Source organism: Mytilus galloprovincialis, chromosome 14, assembly GCF_965363235.1.
Source record: "Mytilus galloprovincialis chromosome 14, xbMytGall1.hap1.1, whole genome shotgun sequence".
NCBI classification, from domain to species: Eukaryota; Metazoa; Mollusca; class Bivalvia; order Mytilida; family Mytilidae; genus Mytilus; species Mytilus galloprovincialis.
In genome coordinates this window covers 23,035,217-23,057,839 of record NC_134851.1, presented here as the reverse complement: position 1 = coordinate 23,057,839, position 22,623 = coordinate 23,035,217, and the positions used below count along the sequence as shown (strand labels likewise).

General features: G+C 34.1%; 1 protein-coding gene across 1 annotated transcript in view; it reads left to right on the top strand.

Moving 5' to 3' along the window:
* LOC143058592 (uncharacterized) overlaps positions 1-22,623 on the top strand; it is a 147,815-nt gene that overhangs the window by 67,246 nt on the left and 57,946 nt on the right. Inside the window, exons 59-78 of the mRNA XM_076232075.1 lie at positions 344-565; positions 1,231-1,493; positions 1,654-1,931; positions 8,826-9,097; positions 9,573-9,725; positions 10,495-10,698; positions 11,508-11,678; positions 12,246-12,528; positions 12,851-13,101; positions 13,669-13,806; positions 14,202-14,391; positions 14,791-14,972; positions 15,415-15,639; positions 16,501-16,838; positions 17,897-18,065; positions 18,573-18,887; positions 19,282-19,461; positions 20,377-20,598; positions 21,327-21,437; positions 21,784-22,017. Coding sequence (XP_076088190.1) covers positions 344-565; positions 1,231-1,493; positions 1,654-1,931; positions 8,826-9,097; positions 9,573-9,725; positions 10,495-10,698; positions 11,508-11,678; positions 12,246-12,528; positions 12,851-13,101; positions 13,669-13,806; positions 14,202-14,391; positions 14,791-14,972; positions 15,415-15,639; positions 16,501-16,838; positions 17,897-18,065; positions 18,573-18,887; positions 19,282-19,461; positions 20,377-20,598; positions 21,327-21,437; positions 21,784-22,017 — 4,401 coding nt within the window. The remainder of the gene's footprint in view (positions 1-343; positions 566-1,230; positions 1,494-1,653; positions 1,932-8,825; positions 9,098-9,572; positions 9,726-10,494; positions 10,699-11,507; positions 11,679-12,245; positions 12,529-12,850; positions 13,102-13,668; positions 13,807-14,201; positions 14,392-14,790; positions 14,973-15,414; positions 15,640-16,500; positions 16,839-17,896; positions 18,066-18,572; positions 18,888-19,281; positions 19,462-20,376; positions 20,599-21,326; positions 21,438-21,783; positions 22,018-22,623) is intronic.

The following is a 22,623-nucleotide window of genomic DNA, read 5'->3' as shown; positions in this document are numbered from 1 at the left end:
AGTGGTTGTTGTAAATGACACAGTCACATGTTCTGAGGGATATTTCTGTCCAGAAGGTAGGAACTGATTATAGATTAGGGTCTGAATTGGGTGGGGTATTTTTATTTCTGTAACTGGCCAATCAGATTATAAATTATGCCCTGGAGAGGCTATCAATGTTCTGAAGTACATTTTTTCCCTGAAGCTAAGATTATAGATAAGTGTCTGATTAGAGAAGTCTTGGTTTTTTTTCTTTATTTGCAATTTGATATATAAATATGATGATTGTTTAGTGTATTTCTCTGAAATGAGAAATTGAAGTACACTTTTTACATGTAATATTTAACAATTTGTTATTTTTAAGGTACTGAAAGAAGTGACCAATGGCCTTGTCCACTAGGAACATTCAACAACCTAACTGGCCTGAATCAGAGTTCTGACTGTACCCCATGTACTGGAGGATATTACTGTGGAATTGTGGGACAGTCTGCACCAACAGCTCAGTGTGATGCAGGGTATTTCTGTAAGAGATATGCCCAGATGTCAGCACCCAATCAAACAACAGATGCAGACACTTGTCCTCAAGGTACTAAAGATTACATTATAAGACCTCTGATGCAATCATATAGTGTCCAAAATATCATATATTTGGCTATTTTTGTAAGATTTGGGCCCTAGATGAAGTATTGTACAAAATTCTTGCTTCTTGCCTTTGTACATAGCCTTCAAACGTTCAGTGAAATGATCATGTAGGGTAAATTTTTGGGATAAATGTATTCTATGATAATTAGCCCATATATAGTATTATCAAATAAATGAATGTAATTAGATACTGGAACTGGAAATAAAAACTTGTAAATATAGAGATAAATCAGTCAAAATACAGTTTGATCTGCACCTTGCATTCATAGGTATTATTGAAAAATTCTGATTCCCCCCTGCTTTAAAAATGACAATGAACAGTCTTATACTGAGACTCTCAGCAACCATATACATGACATTGAGACTAATCTAAACTCAGAATATCCAAAACATTCATTTAGACAAAACTTGCATGTTCATTAGCACATTATATACAAGATGCAAGAGGAAAATACAATTGATTAAAACCCAAACATTGTTGATTTGTTTTGTCATTTGGGTTGCTGTTTTATTAGCATCTGCTATCTATAAATACATTCTATCTACCAAATAATGTTAACACTAAAGATATTATCATTAGCTATAATAAATCCTTATATTTCACTTCAGGGTCTTATTGTGTCATGGGTACCACTACTCCTAAGGCTTGTCCACCTGGATCATTTGGAGCTTCAACAGGATTGAGAAATGTGACTGAATGTACACCATGTACAGCAGGATACTACTGCCAGACACCAGGACTGTTGAACAACGAAGGTCTCTGTAATGCTGGATACTTCTGTGTGGAAGGATCAGACTCTCCCAACCAAGAGATATGTACCAGTGGTCACTTCTGTCCACAGGGTACAGGTACACCTGAGAGATGTCCAGAGGTAAGTTATTTAATAAGCTGCTGACCCTTTATTATGTTTGTCCATAAGATCCTTTATTTAAATATTTTCCAAAAAAAGCATGTATTTGACTTAAGTAAAAGGTATACTACCTGTTGTTTTGTTTTGAGGATATTTTAATAATTTGATTTATTTCCTTCAGGGCACATTTAATTCCTACACAGGATTGAACAGTTCTGATCAATGTACACCTTGTACAGAAGGACAATATTGTATGGATGAAGGTTTGAATGCTACGTCTGGACCTTGTGAACCTGGTTATTACTGCCCACCTGGGCAAAATTCATCTCGCCCATCAGACTATCCTTGCCCAGTGGCATATTATTGTCCAATCAATTCGTCACAACCAATACCATGTGACAATGGAACATACATGAATCATACCCTAGGATCAGAATGCTATACATGCCCTGCTGGTTGGTAAGTACAAAACTTATCTGCCTTGCTGCTGGTAAATAAGTACAATAGTTATCTCCCTTGCTAATGGCTGATATGTACAATAGTTATCTCCCTTGATGGTGGTTAATAAAAACAAATGCTATCTCCTTACTGGTGGTTATCACCCTTGCTGCTGATTGGTATATTAGATAATATGAAATTTAAAGTTGAAAAATTTAGCAATTTCAAGTGCATAAATATTGTAATCAACAGGGTTACATAATATGGGGACGAAGTCCCCTATTACAGTAGAAAATTCAATAAAAAAAAATCAAAAAAAAAAAAAAATCAGGGAAAATTTCCCGAATTTTTCATTGTACTAATGAACTCAAAATCGTTCAATTTTTTTTTTGTTGCGGTTTTGAATTTCCGGATCTGCGCAGAAATCTACTTCCGTTTCCAGTTTTGTTTACATGAGACTTTGAATAAAATGTATATTTATCAGTCTAAAAAAGGAACTAATACTAATTTATTTAAAAAAAATGTTTATTATCAAAAAAACGTTACCTGATGACAGCGTTTCTTTGTTTACATTGAATATGACGTCATAACTTTAATAACGTCACAACTAAAATCCCTAACAACAGAACCAAAATCGGAAACGTTACGGTATTTCCATTTCTATTTTAACATTGTTGATTTAAAAAAAAAATCATGACTTCGTCCCCATTCACAGGTAATGCCTGCCTCATATTAGATTCTATATTTAAACAGTCCATGAAAGAAAACTGTCAGAAAACAAAGCTTTAAGAATATTAGTTGAATTCTTTACACAAGTTTTAATGGTTTGTCACAACTAAATAAATTAAGACTTATAAGTATAAGTCATGTTTATGTTGTTAAATTGTTCCTATAGACTCAACTATAAGACAGTTATTTTTTGTTCTGATTTTCAAGGCTTTTGATTGGCTGTTAATTAATTATGACATCATTGATCGTTTAACATTGTTACTGCCAGGTCTTGTGTCTTATCAAAGTTTATACAGAGTTTATATACAACATTCTATATTTTATTACAACTTATTTACACTATTGACATTATTATCATCATTCGATATTTATACGTTTTCCAAGGATATAACTGTTCTCAGATTATTTGCGAAGTGGAATTTATTAAAACATAAACACTCGGACATTGACCTTTCAGTGATCATGGCCGATCGCCGTGCACCTCGTTTCAGACAGAGGTCTAATCAGTGGAACAGTTCCGACCCAGCTAACTGGACTGCTAACAAATTGAAAGTTGAATTGGAAAGTATTAACATTTTTGTTCCTGTTTCTCTGGGAAAAAACATGCTTAAGAAGATTTACATGGATAACATCGCGCGTAGGAACATCGCCCCAGCTGACCAACAGATGACAGGCAACACCTCACGGACATCAGCATCATCAGACATTGCACCAAGTACATCTACTGCTGATGCAAGTTCTAATTTGAACTCAGTTACAATTGCCAGTTCTAATCAAGCTCCCGATCAAAGAGATTTAATCTCGGACAGCGGAAGTAATTCGGCTAGGAGCAGATCCGTGACAGAACCGCGGATGAATTTCCAGAGTGGAACGACCGGATCTACGTCATCCAATATGGCGGCGCCCAGTGCCAATGTCAACAATGAAGTTATGACAGGGATGTTAAATTCAATGCAGTCCATGCAAGGAACGATGCTGGGTTTACAGCAGACAGTTATTAAATTAATTAACATCAATGACAAACCAGTAACCGTTGGCGTTGAGGATAACAACCTCAGCACTGCATACGCAGCCATGGGAAACAACGATCCCGGTCCAAGGCCAAGCACCAGTGCAGGAGCTGAATCTCCATGTAGCCAGGCTTTCCCATTAAATGGTGGGTATCGTTTTCCTATATCAGAATTCGGGGTTCCATCAGAATGTATTCCCCATGTAGACATTGTTTCTGATGCTATAAAGAAACGCATTTGGGAAGGGAAAGATGTTAACTTAGCGGCCCTGTTAATTCCAAAACATGAAGCCGACAAGAACATTATTCAACAACAAGGGTCTATAACAGTCAACTTATCTAACCACGAAGACACTAGGCTTCTCAAATCTTTGACCATTAGTGAATTCATAACTGCCTTTGGAAAATACAAGAGAGTGATGTGTTCGAAATTCACTAATAGGAGAATTGAGTTGGACAGATACGAGGCCAATATTATTGATATATACAATGTATATGGGGCTAAGTTTTATGACTACCATTGTCAATTTTCAGCCAGGGCAGCAGCAGCATTGAGAGACTGCAACATTAAAGTTGATTGGTCCATCAAAGATACCACTATGTTAAGTATGGTTGCAGGGAATGCTAAGGTCAATTCATGCTCTAATTGCGCATCTACCATGCATTTGTCATCATTTTGTCCACAAATTCAAAATACAGTAACAAACAAAGTGGCCAACACAGCTAGTTATTCTAAAAGTTCAACTTTTGCTGTGAAGGATTTGGACCGTTATGGTAGAAAAAGAGTAACTCATAATGAAACTGAAATCTGTAATAACTTTAATGATAGGAGGTGTAATAGGCAACCATGTCAATATGCGCATGTTTGTTCTATTTGCTATTCTAATAACCATGCAGCATTCAGGTGTCCAGGAAAGAAAAATCCAAAACAAAACAACACAGACAATATTAATAAATGACTAGATTTTAACCAGAGAGAAAAAGTTGATACTCCAATTAATGTAGATGAGTTAAAGCAACAGTTACATAATCATCCAGATAAACAATTTGTAAACTATTTATGCCATGGCCTTGCTTTTGGTTTCGATACCTTAATTTCTAATACAGATGTTCCTACTAAAGAATGTCGAAATTTAAGATCAGCTATTACTCAACCAGATATTGTTGATAAACTTATTGAAAGTGAAGTTAATAAAGGGTTTTTAGAAGGGCCATTTGAGGAATTGCATTTTCAGCAATACAGAGTAAGCCCAATAGGTGTTGCAATAGGAAAATATTCAGGAAAGCCAAGACTTATAGTAGACTTATCTTCCCCACATGAAAATATTGTGCATCAAAGTGTTAACGACATGATTGACAAAGATAGTTGCTCTTTATCATATGTGCGCATTGACGATGCAATTCAAATTATACAGAATTTAGGAAGATACACAACCATGTGTAAAACCGATATTTCTGATGCGTTCAAGTTAATGCCAGTATTACCCTCACAGTGGCACATGTTTTGTATTAAATGGCGTACAAAATATTATTTCTATACCAAACTTGCATTTGGCTGTCGATCAAGCCCAAGAATTTTTGATAACTTGTCGCAAGCAGTATGTTGGATAGCAAAGAATAATTTTGGCATAGAATTCATTTTGCACCTTCTTGATGACTTCATAACTTTTGAACATCCACATAAATGTGGACAGAGAAATATGGATTTATTATACTACATTTTTGACACTCTCAAGATTCCAATGGCTAAACATAAAACTTCAGGTCCAGACACAGTTATTGAATATCTTGGAATTATTCTGGATTCAAATTTAATGGAGGCAAGACTGCCAAACGATAAACTTATTCGAATTTCAACTTTCTTGAAAGAGTTTCTGATTAAAAAATCCTGCACAAAACGGGAGGTGTTACAATTACTAGGCCATTTAAATTTTGCATCTAGAGTCGTCATCCCAGGGAGAACATTTGTATCTCATCTGATCTTAGTGTCAACAACAGTTAAGGCGTTACACCACTATATCAAACTAACATGTGAATGCAGGGAAGACATTCGAATGTGGCTCTTTTTTCTTTCAAATTGGAATGGTGTCAGCATGTTTTATAACAAAGAAAATATAACTTCTGATGACTTGTGTTTATATACAGATGCCTCTGGTTCTATCGGTTTTGGTGGCTATTATAAAGGACTGTGGTTTGCTGAATCATGGCCATCAATGTTTTCAAATTTAGTAGTTGATGAGAAAGAAGTATCTATAGCTTTTAGAGAATTGTACCCTATAGTGGTATCAGCCGTTTTGTGGGGACACATGTGGAAAAAGCAACGAATAATTTTTATGTGTGATAATGAGGCTACGGTAGCCATCTTGAAAAAAGGACGTTCCAAATCAGCTCATATAATGCCTTTAGTAAGGAGACTTACATTAATTGCTGCACAACAAAATTTTGTGTTTTTGTCTAAACATGTACCAGGAAAATTTAATTCTAAAGCTGATGCTTTGTCTCGTTTGCAGATAAACAAATTTCGTCACCTTGCAAAAGAAGCACAGGAGGTTCCATGCAAAGTTCCTCCTCCTCAACTTGTGTTATGGAGCTCGACACCGTAGTTAGCCAGTTGTGGGAGGCAGCAATATCTACAGGCACAAGAAAAACTTATGAAACTGGTTTTAGATCATACACTTCTTTTTTGTTATTAACTGGTGTTGTTGCTTTAATATTGCCTGGCTGTGTACCAGTCAATGAACAGTTATTATTACTTTTTGTTGCTTATTGTACAAGTAGACTACATATAAGTTATAGTACTATTAAATTGTATTTGTGTGGTATTAGGTTCAAATGTTTAGAACTTAACATTAATTATCCTGATTTAACTAAGTTAAGACGACTCAAAGCTATACTGAATGGAGTAAAGCGTACTTATAAAACCAATTCTAAACCAAGGTACCCTATAACTTTTGATATTTTACAGAAAGTCTGTCTCTGGCTGCGCCAGAACAGTAGTTATGAGAATTTATTATTAGAAACTATGTGTACAGTTGCATTTTTTGGTTTTTTAAGATGTGGTGAATTCACAGTTGATAGTTGTGGAAATTTTGATCCAGCTTTTAATTTATGTATTTCAGATATTACTATTCTAAGCGACAGTATACATCTTAAGCTTAAAATTTCTAAAACAGATCCTTTTAGACAAGGTGTGACTATTAAACTTTTTGAAACAGGTACTGAGATTTGCCCACATAGGATATGCTGTTTGTATATGAATAATCGCTTTCAAAGGAATCCGTCTCCTGAAACTCCATTGTTTGTCGATTTAACTGGGGCTGCTGTCACCAGAGCTAAATTTCTCTCTTTATTCAAACATGCTTTAGATAGTTTAGGTATTGACTCTACCTATTACAGTGGCCATTCTTTTCGTATAGGGGCAGCGACAACTGCCGGTTCAGTTCAGGTTGAAGACCACTTGATAAAAGTTATGGGAAGATGGTCTTCAGATGCTTACTGTAGATATATAAAAATTTCAGAGTCTGACCTGAAAAGAGCTCAAAATTCTTTAGCAAAGAATTGATAAAATTGGCAAATTTGTCAATCATTATATAACTATATATTATTATATGAGATACATTGTACTAGTTTTACAGTATACTATATTGCGGATCGATCTAGGATCACTTCAATGTCTGTCGTCATTTAGGTTTAGGAATAATTAGGACTTATGTAGTGTAGTATGATACATGTATTAACAATGATAAGATTGCATGTATATAAATGTATTGTTTTGATTTATATCTTTGGTTGTTATAACTTTTACTTAATTTTGGGGCACTCAGACCGCATACATTTCATGTATTCAATCTGAATTATGGCCGTATTAATTAATTAATCTGGTAATGGGAATACATAATTCATTAATTCCCCAAAATTCTGTAGTTTTCATTTGTTTCCATGTACAGTACATGTACATTAATATTTGAATGGGCTATTAAATTTGTCTAGCAGTTTTGCTATCTTCATCCACATCAATTTGAAGTAATGCTCTTCCGGCTCTTGTAGCACACTTGTCTTCCGGCTCTTGTAGTTCTGGGTACACCGAGTAGCATCTAACATTGCTTCCGGCTCTTGTAGCTAACTACACCGAGTTGACCGCTACACCGAGTTGAGCATTACTTCCATGTGCATTACTGACATTGTTATTCCGGCTCTTGTAGCCTAAGCTACAGCATTTACAGTGAGTAAACACTTACTCTTATGTTCTAAAAGCTTTCCAATAGCTGCTACACCGAGTTTAATTATGTCAGTAATTTAGAAAATGCTGAGTCTGCCCCAAACCCAAATCAAGTATAAGTTTTTAGTTATTTTGTATTAAGAAGTTATGTAATATAGTATAATCTTTCTGATTAGAGTAATTTTGAGTGATTTATTGTGTATGTAAATATTTTGATATTATGTTTTTTATTAATAGAAATTATTAACTACTTCAGTTTTGTCTAATTATTACATTAGGGAGTGATATAATCGAGAATCAAAATAGTAAGTCGACATCACCTTTCTTATTACTATACTAGTGGTAAGATCCGTCGTCAAATTATCCATACATGTAAATGTAGAAATTGGTATATGAGAAGCTGCACTCCCTTGCAAATATGGGGTATATGTCAATGCATAGGATGATACTAAGCAGAGTCTTTACAGTACTCAGTAACCTGTTATGCCTTATAGTAGAATATATGGCATCATTTTTAAGCTGTGCACATACTTGGTTTATCTTATAGAGTTTTGTCTTAGGTTGTTTCTTGCTTCTAGGCATATGTATATACACTTAGTTTATTGTCAGACTCTACAGAGCTCACAATGAGAAATTACTTGCAGTACACTATGAACACTAAAACATCAGGAACATCTACAACTATACATGTATGCTGATTGATCTCAGAATTACAATACAACACTATTACTATATTTGGTGGGATAAGAATACAGTTGAAGGATCAACATGGTTTTCTATTCTAATTAGTATTTACAAAATAAACACAAGACTTACAGATATATTTTTATGTGATTGACTCTTTGTCTCCAGCTGATTGATGGTTCTAAGCCTGATATAATTGTTATCATGATATTTTAAATTTTATGACTTATCTTCAGTATTTCAGTACTTTGATGTATTCACTTTTTCACATTAGGTATTGTCAACAAGGATCTGTAGTGGATCAATGTCCGATAGGTCACTATTGTCCAGCTGGAACAGGATTTGATTGGCAGCAGTGTCCAGTAGGTACCTATAACAATGAGACTGGACTGACCATAGACAGTGAATGTAAACCATGTCCAGGCGGCCATTATTGTGACTCCCTAGGAATGTCTACGTCTTCCGGACAATGTCTGGCTGGTTACTTCTGTGAATACGGTGTAGATAGGCATGATCCGAATGGAAATGGAACGTGTACTGGTCCAGGTAAGTAAATCTATACATACTACACTCCTCCCTGAAATTAATACTTTGATCGTTTTTTAACATATGGTTATAAACGACACAGTGAGGGAATTCTTACTTATCTAGGAAAGATTGTGCTGAATTTTTTCTAGTATGGCATTATTGATTATAATCAACAGGACTTTCTATTATTTAAAATTGTACTATACTTCCTATGCAAATTTATTACTCTCTTCATCCCTGAAGTGTAGATATGGAGATTCATTCCCAGGAATCAAAATGCTGAAGTAATAAGTGCCACTACTGTAAAATCTTATGGATCTTTATTAAGATGTTTATTAAGTATGATACTTCTAATTAAAATTGTGAAATTAAAATGAAGTCCAGCTATCTTGTTTGTCTATTCAAAGCACTTTTAGTTTCTAATGGTTATTATAAAACCAGTTTTTGTAAATAAAAAAAAATACCTAAAATTTTATTGTGTATATAATTACAGGTAGTCAGACTGGAGTTGGAGGAATCTGTCCAGTTGGTCATTACTGTCCAATAGAAACAACCCATCCTATACCATGTGCTGCAGGATCATACAGTAATGTGACAGGACTATCTACATGTTATAACTGTCCAGAGGGATATTACTGTCTACAAGGTAAACATACATTATAATGAATTTAATTGATGCAAATCAAGTTTTGTCCATATGCTGATTAGACAAATTAGTCTGGTTTGGAATAGCATCAACAACATTGAAATTGAGCATGAAATAAGAGTAGTTGTGTGCAAATATTGTTTGGCTTGATGGCTTATTAAAAAAAAAAACAATACAAATTTATAACTTCAACAACTTATATCTTTTTCTTTGTTCAAAACCACAAGCTTCAGTTGCTTGTATGAGGAAATACTTTCCAAAATTTCTTGTTTTTTTCTTTACCATCAATGTAAATTCAAAAGTATCAGTACTTTTAAGCCATAACCAAGGTACTGAGCTACTGAGCGGGTGATACGTTTGGGTGTTAATAGTCCACAAGGAGAAGTTAAGGTAGATTAATGGTATACGGCCATCTTGGATTGTACAATCACAGTACAAAATAGGTCTAGTTCTTTGCTCAAATATTATTATATTTTTCAAAATATTTAAACAAATATCTTTTTTGTTTGTTTTTAGAATCATTTTTTCAAATGAGCCATTTAAGGGGAGATAACTCTTTTAGTAAAAAAATTCAAAACTATAAATTTTCTTATATGGATACTAAAGCATGTTATTAAAATAGAATAATGTTGTTTTAATTTTAGTACAGAAATGGATCTCAACTTAAATTATATGAACTTTTCACCCTATGTTGAATAACTATTTTACTATTTTAGTTTGCAGCAACATCTTTATATTCAAATCTTTTTATTTTTTTTATTTTGTTCAGGTGCTGAAGAATATGCAGCTACACCATGTGACCCAGGCTACTATTGTCCATCTGGTACTATTTCATCTACACAGTATCCCTGTCCTGCTGGTACCTATTACAACCTAACAATGGCAAGAGATGTAATGGATTGTCTCCCCTGTCCAGGAGGAGAATATTGTGCAACAGATGGACTCGGTTATCCAACTGGAAAATGTTCACAAGGTATATTTATAAGTTATCTCCCTTGAAGTTATTCTTATGCATTATTTTATTGTATAGTTGTCTAGAATTATCTTGTACTACTATCTGTTATCATAGGTACCAAACACCTAGACTAAAACTAATTTTGCTCATTTAATTTCATCAAATTTTGACAAAATATTTACTTTGAACCTTTGACCAAAATACAAAAATTTCAAAAAACTTGAACCACACATTTTAATGGAAAAATTTCATTGGATATATAGCAGTTTGACAAACAATAATTCTGATCATTTAGAAGCTTAATATTTTCTTAACAATAGAATGTGTTTCAAATATTAAGATTATTTTACAGAGTTATCTCCCTATAGCCATATGTTCCAACATAATATGTTATGAAGATAGCTATCTCCCAAATATATGGTTTATATTCATGGAACTAAAAATGTCATTACTGATTAGAGATATGAAAACATGATTAAACAGGTGATACCTAAATTATTTTTGAAGAATGATAACCTTCAGTTGTCATTAGATCAAATATCATTATCAGTTGTATCAGGATTAAGCTTTAATTTTGATATTTGTAATAATAGTATTATGACATAACAAGAATGCCACAATGTTTCTGAAAAAAATGGTTATAAAGTCTTCATTTTAAGAATTTATTAAAGAACTGATATATTTCAGTAACAAAGCTCTCACTACAAGATAAATATGTTTTTCTTCTTAAGCAACCAACAACCAATCAATGTTTTCTGGCAAATATAAAAATGTTATCTTGATATATATGACCACAGATTTTAAATTTTATTGCCTTTTCATTACAGGATGGTATTGTACTAGTAATTCTAGTTCAGCCACACCCACTAGTCCCGAGGGTGGTGAATGCCAGGCAGGGTTTTATTGCCCAGAAGGATCTTATGCCCAACAGCAATGTACACCAGGAACGTACTGTCAGACAACTGGACTTGCCTCACCCACTGGCAATTGTACAGCAGGTAAATGTATTTTTCTAGTAATAATTGTTAAGTAAGAAATGAGATTTAGGTGAAAATCAGTTAAATACTGATGGAACAACAAAAGCAAGCCAAATGCATTTAAAACCAACAATTAAATTTTTATGGAAGGTGGAAAATTACACCTCCTGCTATGTTTATTCCAGTCTAAGACATGAATATTTTAACATGATTTAAAAAGCATAGATTGGGTTTCAACCCCCTATACCACTGTCTAGATTAGCCAAAGGACACTTGATAAAACTGTAATTTGTAATTACATATCAGTACATGAACCATTTGTGTAGTTCATGCATGTCCAGTTACTCATTAAAACATAGTTTTGATTACTTGGAAATAATATGTAGTTATGCCCCTTAAGTTGAAAATTGTACTCGATTAATATGGGAGATTCATCTTGTCTTAAATGACAGAGAATATATAATAGACAGAAGTAAATAGACAAGAACAGTATCCCCCTTATCTATTGTATCAATGTAATATGGAACATTTGTTTTTGAGTTGGATTAATTGTTTATTGGTTTAAAAATGAAATCTTTATTATTTCAGGATATTACTGTGTATTAGAAGCTTCAGTCCCCAATCCAACTGACAACACAACAGGAAATGAATGTCCAGTCGGTCACTACTGTCCAGAGGGAAGTGTGGACAAACAACCTTGTACCATGGGATATTATCTAGATGTAACCTTACAGGATGAAATCATTGATTGCAAACTTTGCCCAGGTGGCCAGTACTGTGCAGGATCAGGTCTAGAACTACCTACTGGCAACTGTTCTGCTGGGTACTATTGCCCTGGTGGCCAGAACATGTCAATGCCTACAGACTACAAGTAAGAATATACAACTGATATTATTTAAAATTAAATCAGGCAGTTGTCTCCCTTAGATTAACCATTGACTTGAGATTTTCCCTATTAAAGAGTAATAAATTTAAATCTATCAGGTTAAAGCTTTGATTTAAGGTCATTTTAATTAGCTAAAAGTTTTGGTTCAGGGTAGTTTGTGGACACATCAACTTGAAATTTGATACACATTGGCTTTATTAAGTGATTTGTTTAATATGTATGTTAAGATTAGGGTATTGAGCAAATTTACTGCACATGAAAATGAGACAGTACATTTTCATATATTAATTTGATTTATCCATCACAGTTGTCCAGTTGGCCATTATTGTCCCGAGGGTACAGATGCAGCCCTCAGATGTGAGAATGGAACATACCAAGAACAGGAGACACAAAGTTTGTGTAAGATCTGTCCGTCTGGCTATTTCTGTGATAATACTGTCAGTATTGTTGTCCTTGACAACACAACAACCATTTGCCCCATGGGATACTATTGTCCAGAAGGAACAAGGTACAGCTTGGAACATCCATGTCCTATTGGAACCTTCAACAACAGAACAGGTAACATTAGTCATAATATTTACTGAGGATTCATTTATGTTGTGTGGAAACCATTTTTTGTGAATTGAAGAAATCTTGCATCCTCGTGGATATTTGAATTCGTGATTTATGTGTTTATTTATTATTCTGCTTACACCCTATGGCTATTAGGGATTCTTTTCAACACTTGACCTCAGATTTGTGTCACTTGACCTATTGGTGTCAAACAACAATCACTTTTAATTTGTGGCATCAGATATTTTCTCCTGTAACGGTACATTTTACTGAAATGTCTATGATACCATGTCATGGCGAAAAAAATAGCGATAAAGATGCAATATGACTAAGTTGTTGTTTCAATCAATCAATTAATCAGTTATAGTATTCATAATTTTTAACTTTGTTTTATAGGATTTTATACACCTTCATATAAAAGCAAATATTGGATCGATATTAAAAAAAAGGAAATCAACATTTGATAGTAATGATGTTTAAAATCTGTTTTATCTGATGATAAAAAGACACTTTATGCACAGATTTTTTATAGGAATTTTCTACTCGCCTAATATTTTCTATTTACGTTTGTAGGTCTTCAGATGGAATCAGATTGTACCCCATGTTTAGGAGGATATTATTGTCCTATGGTTGGCATGGTAACACCAATTGACATGTGTGACTCAGGATTCTACTGTAAACAGAATGCCAATATCTCAGCACCAGATCAAGGTAGGAATTTATGCTCTTATTAAACTTTGTTGGATTTTTTATCATTGGTGGGATATTATTTTTTGTGGATTTTTTTTTCATTGTACATTTTGAAATGACTTGCTGCATTTATTATTGCAATTATAGAAAAGTAGGTAAATATGCAAAGCATGAATACTTTTAAAAAATATTGATTCAGGAAATGCTACATTCAAGTAATGATTTCAAAATTAGAAATACAGGTTTAAATTTTTTTAAATCTAACTGGTCACAATTTTGGCAATTTATTTTATTGTCTGATAGAAAATTGTATCAGGTATTTATTTCCCATTGCTGCTAAAATTTGAAGTGGATGGTATTATTTCTGTCATTTTGTTAAATTAGATGCTAATATGTATTGTTGTTTATATTTTAAGGAGTGGATGCTAACATTTGTCCAGAAGGATATTACTGCCTGGTGGGAACAGCTAATCCTATCCCCTGCCCCAAAGGTACCTACAGTAATGGTACTGGACTAGAGGCTGAAGTGGACTGTGTTCTGTGTCCTGCTGGAAGTTACTGTGCTGAAACAGGATTGACCAATACCAGTGGTCCATGTTCTGAAGGGTGAGTTAATTGAACTGTGTTGAAAAAGGCATTGTCAATACACCTTGTTCATAAATGGTGGTGAATAATGTTTGATTGATGGACTCTTTCAGAAGTTGCACATATTTTCTTGTAAATAAATTTTTGCAGTCTCAATCACTTCCACAATGATAGTGACGGTCCTTGTAAATGAGATGTTGATCAATCCCAAACTCTTAATCAGTGGTTTCCCTACTATGCAATGCAATATCTAAGTATTGTCTTTAAATAATAGCGCCAGTACTAAGTTATATCAAACATACTGTTGATGATTGGAGACTTATGTACTACACAGTCGAAAAGAGGCACTGTATGTTTCTTTTCAATGGGTGATACACCTTTACAAGCATATTTTCATAACTTGCCATTTTAAAATTTCAGATACTACTGTGAGATAGCCTCTAACCATTCAAGAAGAGACATATGCCCTGTTGGTAATTATTGTCCTGAAGGATCTGGTTCCCCAACTCCATGTCCAAGTGGAACATATACTAACACAGAAGGTCTGGCAAACGTAACCCAATGTACATCATGTGATCCTGGAAAATACTGTAATGATACAGGTAAAACATACTTAAGTTTAAATGTGAAATTCTGTTGAAAAATCGTGAATTTATGGTTTGTCGGAAGTTAATCCGTTTACAGGGGAAAAAAACTTTAATAATGAGCCATTCAAAATAGTTTACATTTCATAGTAAATTTAAAATAAAACATTGCCATCCAGTATGCATGAAATATCTACTGTAACTTAGGATCTAGAGATATTGGGTGAATCTTTATGGGCAAATACAAAAGTTGTTTGATGATGAACAACACATTGCTTAATTACCATTTGCACGAAAGATGTTGAATAATGAATGTCTTCACAAAAAAGACTTGAATGAAAATTGCAAACAGCTTGCACAATGAGTTTTAGCACACATCGCTATGTACAGGGCTTTGAACAAACAAAAATGATATATACAAGTTGCATGGTCTTTTAACCCATGTTTGAACTTTTAACAGGACTTTCAACATATACTGGAGATTGTGATCCAGGATTCTATTGTCCAGGAGGAGATTCAGTACCAAACCCAGTTGTTACGCCTTGTCCAATTGGTCTTCATTGTCCAATGGGAAGTGGTCTACCAGTACCATGTGAACCAGGAAGTCATACCAATCTGACACAGCAATCAGAATGTCTGATTTGTCCTGCTGGATTCTATTGTGTACCAGAAGAAGTTATTCAAGGTATGTTTGCCATTTTCAATTTCACGCTGACCCTATTTTTAGCTTGATCTTCATTTGAATTACTACAACAGTATTCTTAAAAGATGACATGACTTTTTATGTAATTTTCTCTCAATATACAGAAACAAAATTTGGAGAGGTCACTTCTTTTCTTTTCCCTTCTTTTTTTATGCCCCACCTACGATAGTATAGGGGCATTATGTTTTCTGGTCTATGGCTCCGTTCGTTCGTCTGTGGTTCCGTTCGTCCGTCTGTGCGTCCGTTCGTTCAGGTTAAAGTTTTTGGTCAAGGTAGTTTTTAATGAAGCTGAAGTCCAATCAACTTGAAGCTTAGTACACTTGTTGCTTATGATATGATCTTTCTAATTTTAAAGCCAAATTAGACTTTTGACTTCAATTTCACGGTCCACTGAACATAGAAAATGAAAGTGGAAGTTTCAGGTTAAAGTTTTTGGTCAAGGTAGTTTTTGATGAAATTGAAGTCCAATCAACTTGAAACTTAGTACATATGTTCCCTATAGTGTAATATTTCTAATTTTAATGCCAAATTAGATTATTACCCAATTTCACGGTCCATGGAACATTCAAAAGGATAGTGCGAGTGGGGCATCCGTGTACTTTGGACACATTCTTGTTTTGAGGGGGTTGGGAGTGGGGGTATGGTCAAAGAATGAAAAAGTTGATAAGCACTGATATTTCTAACTAAATCTAAAACTTCCTGTTTCACATATGATCTAATAAAACTACATTTTCATTGGTTCCAATTTCCCCTCAAAGTCTCATATGATGAAATATAAATTCCTTTTCTTGAAATTGATATTATGATACAACATAGAATGTATATTTATTTTCTTGGTTACAGGAAATTCAACATCAGGATACAGATCATGTTCAAGAGGATTTTATTGTCTGGCTGGAACAGGAAGGAACGAATCTGCTTGTCCAGCTGGAACATACAGTAACCAGTTAGGTCTGGCTGACCAATCAGAATGTCAACAATGTACTGGTGGCATGTATTGTGATAGGACAAATCTTACAGCACCAGTAGCATCATGTGACCCAGGATACTATTGTTCCATTGGTGTAGACACCCCAACTCCAACAGGGAACCATACAGGAACAGGAGGAATTTGTCCCCTGGGATACAAATGTCCAGGAGCAACTGTACTACCAGAAGGCTGTGAACCAGGATCATACCAGGTACAGTAATTGTATTATGGATAATATATGAACTGCAACACAAACTTTCCAGAAAAATTTCAAGTGTTTTGCCTCTATTCATAATTAAAGTATGATACTTATAGATTATCATTGATCATATCAACGAGATTGATTTTCTCGCTTGAGCCGGGACGGCGAAAGCGAGAAATGTAATGGAGTTGAGATGACTAATGATAATCTGTTTATCGCTATTTTTCCTATGAGGAATTTGTCCATTTCATGTCAATTTCGTTAGCAACGTCATGTGCCTCCTTAGTTTCTAGTGATAATTTTCCATCTGAAGCGAGTAGCATGATATGAAAAATATCACAAAAAAAGATCAAAGGAAAAATGCACAAAATAGCGATAAATGTAGATAAACAATACATGTTTCTGTTGATAGAAATATCCATGCTTTATACTCTGTAATTGAAAAAGCCCAGTAGTCAGCACTTTTGTGCTGACATGAATTGTCATTGATATGGTTATATTTATAAATTTACTGTTTACAAATTTTTGAATTTTTTGAAAAACTAAGGCTTTTCTACCTCAGGCATAGATTACCTTAGCTGTATTTGGCAAAACTTTTAGGAATTGCTCTTCAACTTCGTACTTTATTTGGCTTTTTTAACTTTTTTAGATTCGAGCGTCACTGATGAGTCTAGCGTATATACTAAATTTAGTCCTGGTATCTATGACAAGTTTATTTATAATAATATTGGTCTTCTTTTTTTTTTTTTAAACTCCAACTTTACATCATTTTCAAAGAGTATGCCATTATATTGTTACAACATGTAAAATGCTCTGTTGCTGAAATATTTAGAGCTTTGTTGCTGAAATATTAAGAGCTCTGTTGCTGAAATATTTAGAGCTCTGTTGCTGAAATATTTAGAGCTCTGTTGCTGAAATATTTAGAGCTCTGTTACTGAAATATTTAGAGTTATTACCTGAATGTTTAATAATGTAACAACATATAGAATAATTGGCTTTAGTATTTTAAACTGGTACTATAGTCACAAATGAAATACCATATACTTATAGATATATGTATTTTTTAGGATCAAGAGAACCAAGCATCATGCAAACCATGTATGGCTGGATATTACTGTATTTCTAACAGTACAGACTACTCTGACAAGATATGTCCATCTGGTCACTACTGTCCAACATCTACAGAGTATGACATACAGTATCCTTGTCCAGTTGGTACCTTCAATAATCTGACAGGTAAGTTATTACATGTCCATCTGGTCACTACTGTCCAACATCTACAGAGTATGACATACAGTATCCTTGTCCAGTTGGAACCTTCAATAATCTGACAGGTAAGCTCTCAAAATATCTACCTGGTTCATTGTCACATGACATTTTCATGAAGCTTGAAATGTGATGATATTTTGAGTTCATGGCTCAACACCTTCCAGTTAACAGAATATTTATTTATTTTAACACACAATGGCCATTTATGAACCTTCATTGCATTTTTCTGAGACTACAAATCAGGGCATCCTGAAACTCTATATCAAGCTTCATGTGAGCATATTATACTGTCTGGTGAGTTTCTCTCTCGAAGCTTATCAACAACCTGTTTACTAATGTTTAAAGCAGAGTTATAATTAGTCAGCAATAGCTGACATACCAACTTATTTATTTTATTGGTAAAACAACATACATCTTCATTGTGCCTTAGTAGATCATATTTCTTAATATATGAATGTTTTTTTTATATTTTAGGTCAAGCCAATGATTCTGCCTGTGAACAATGTAGCCCAGGACATTACTGTGCCTCTCCAGGACTGTTTATGCCAACAGACATGTGTGACCCTGGATGGTATTGTACACTTGGGTCATCATTAGCCCAACCCACCTCACCAGAAGGTGGCAAATGTGTGGCTAGTCAGTACTGTCCTCAGGGAAGTTCTGCCCCCTTGGGTTGTGAACCTGGACAGTATTGTGATGTGGACATGATGAGCAGTCCACGTGGTGACTGTGCTACTGGTTATTACTGTAACAGCAACTCTTCAACAGACAAACCAACAGGAACTGGAGGTAAGGGAGATAACTCATGATTATTTGCATATGATTTGCATATCTACTTATTCTCATTATATAATGTGATTGGTCTGTAAGCATTTTTGATTTGATAGACCTTGTCATGTTGATAAAACAACTTTTCTAGCCTATGTAATCTCTATGTCATTTCTTTGTGGTGTAGTTGTATGCAATACATGTGAATGGAATCCTTGGGTTTCAAAAAAAGTCAAAGTTGAAAGGAAAATTGAATGGTTTTTTTAGATGAAAAAAGTTTTAACGTTATTTTTGATGAGATTGGGAGTTACCTTTTCAAACATTATTCAACTTATTTATTTAGTGCCAATTATTTATTGCCTTCTCTTCAGGAGATTTTCTGTTGTTCATTTTTTATCATTTATTTATTTTGTAGGAGACAGATGTCCCCCAGGCTATTATTGTGAGGTTGGAAGCCACACCCCTAGTCCATGCCCACCTGGATATTTCCAGCCAAGTTACAGAGCAGAGAATGTCACTTGGTGCATACTGTGTACTGGAGGCAAATATTGTAATGCTTCCGGATTGTCAACAGAAGATGGAGATTGTGATGCAGGTATGTTAGGGGGAATAAATTCCAAGGCCATAAAAAAGAATGGGTTTGTTTGCCCAAACCCTACCTACCCAGAAAAAAACTGCCTACTCAAATTCTTTTATTGTCCTGATTTGAAGAAGTTTTTTTTAATCATATAGGCATGAAGACTAATAAACATCCAATACTTTAATTTCTTTAAAAAAAAAAAAAAAAAAATGCCTACCTACCTACCCACTGTCTCAACCATGGGTAGGGTTTGAACAAACCAAAATATTTTCAATTTTGGCCCAAAGCAAACCATTTATTTAGATTCTTCTGCATGTGTGGTGAAAAAAATGTTCAAGTATACTTAAATCTGATAACTGATTATATATACCCCCACTCTAGAGATGTATTCATGTTTATTAGTTATAACAAGATGTGGTATGAGTGCCAATGAGACAACTTTCCATCCAAGTCATTATTTGTAAAAGTAAACCATTATATGTCAACGTGTTAGTCTGTATGTCTGTACTTCTTGTCTTTCAACAAATATTTTCTTCCAATGTATCTTAGAATGTGTAGAAAGTACCAATCAGAATAGCTTCATGTTTGGTAAGCAGCTTTACAGTGATCAGTTGTATTTAATGTTTGGGCATTTTTCAGATGTGACAGATATCTTCTTCCTCTTTGTGGACACCTAGAAATATTCAATATGTTGAATGAACTTTTTTTTCACATATTTCTCCTGTATCCATTATACTTACTACAAAATGATCTCACAAATGATGAGCAGGTCCATAGTGATAAGTTGTAATTGCAGAGAGCTATTTTGGATCTGTTAAAATATCTTTCTCTTGTTTTCTAATACTTTGAATGAATTACCGATGAAGTATGCGTTCTTCTATTGCCTAACATTGAAATATATGATTTAATATGAGATTTATTTTGTTTTAGGATATTACTGTCCAGAGGGCCAGGTTGTAAGAGATCCCTCAGCATACCTGTGTCCAGCAGGCTATTACTGTCCACTGGGGTCACCTAGTGAGACATTGTGTCCGTCAGGGTCATACCAAGATGAGGCTGGTCAGTCAACATGTAAAAATTGCCCTGAAGGTTTCTATTGTGACAGTTCTGTAGGACCAATAGTCAACTACACACTTTATGTGTGTCCCGAAGGTGGGTTTAATGTTATAATGAGTTCTGTAGAACCAATAGTCAACTACACACTTTATGTGTGTCCCGAAGGTGGGTTTGATGTTATAATGAGTTCTGTAGGACCAATAGTCAACTACACACTTTATGTGTGTCCCGAAGGTAAGTTTATATTATAATGATAAATTGTCCACAGTTTACAAAATGGGTAAGTTTAATGTTATAACAGTAAATTGTTCTCAAATGAATGAGCAATGAGTTTCTGAATGTGCACACATTTCTACAGTACAGCTTTAAGAGACCTAATGTCAAGTACCAATACCCTGTACATGTTTGTACTTTGTCAACTTGTCCAGTGGAATTAGAATCTCCATGAACATTAAGACTTTCACAATTATACGGTATTACAGTGTTTTGAAAGATGTTTCATTTTATTAAACAGTTCTTATGCTGAAATTCTGATAAAAAAAATATCTCAACCAAACATAAAAGATGAACATATATTGAAAATGTATAGCCTATTACTATTGTTGCCAAATACGTTTTAGATTATTATCCCTGTGCAAAGCAAAAAATGTTTTGGAGTTATTGCCCATATATAGATAAAGTATGTGTAACATAATTTTAGACACCAGAAAGCTGTTCTTTTATTATGGTTGTTTCAGTCATATATTCATATTTCATTGTTTTATTTTCATGTTATGTTTTAATTGTCCAGATTTTAATATCAGTATCCATACTTGTAATTTCAGGTCATTATTGTCCAAATGGAACCAAAGTTTCCTCACAGTATCCATGTCCAGCTGGAACATTCAACAATGGAACAGGACTTAGATCAGATACAGAATGCTCAGATTGTCTAGGTAAGTGGTAAAACAATTTTTGTTATCAAAAGAAAAATATTCAATCAGTCTGTCTTGTTCTACTTCGAGAAAAATTTAGTAACTAAAAGTGTCTACCCTTTAATATTGCAGTCTCTAAATATAGTTCACTGATATTGATCAGATGTTGGAATACTTCACGCTGTTAGGTCAATTATTTTCATGTGAGCAATTGATTTTGATTTTTCCATGTCCCTATTGCTAATTCTTTTTGAATATCAGATTTATACAAGGGTATATTTTGAAGATATTAATTGTGAAAAATTGTCGCCCAATATGGATGTGCCCATTATTAAATTTCATCATATTGAATATGTATTTACTTCAGGTGGATATTACTGTACCAGTGGTACAACAAACCCGTCCTTACCTTGCAGTGAGGGATTCTTCTGTCATACTGGAGCCATGACTGCAGCACCAAGTCAGGGTGTCAATGCTGACGAGTGTCCAGTTGGTCACTACTGTCCAGAACAAACAACTGAACCAATTAAGTGTCCTAGAGGAACATTCTCCAACAATGTCAGACTCAGGAATGAATCAGATTGTACTCCATGTACTCAAGGTAAAAAAATATCATAAAGAATAGAGTAATAAAACAAATGCCTTGTCTTCATTTGGTACATAACACTACAGGGAGATAACTCTGTAAACATTTTAATTACGTTCTATTGTTCAGGTAATATTAAGCTTCTCTAATCAAAATTGATGATAGTCAAAGTTCTATTTGTCCAACGGAAATTTTTTGACAAAGTATGCAGTTCAAGTTTTTTGAAATTTTTATATTTTTGTCATATGGTCAAAGTTAACATTTTGTCAAAATTTTATGGAATCAAACGAGCTAAATTAATTTTAATGAAGGTGTTTGTTACCACCTTTAAGTGTCTCCTACAGCATTAGACTGACCAATGTACTCGATAAACCAAAGTTTGTAGAGGACAAAATCCTCGTACTATATGTAGTTGTAATATTGATATACAGATGAAACTTAAATCTCTCAACTTCAGTTTTCTGTTTTCTCATTTGTGCAGAAATTCGTTATGGTTTTCATTTTTTTCTATGGATTTTTTTCAAAAACATCATTACAATTTCATAAATCTGTTGTGGAACAAACTGTATTTGCAGATTGTGATGATCTTTTGTATTATAAAAACAAAGTATCCTAAAAAGG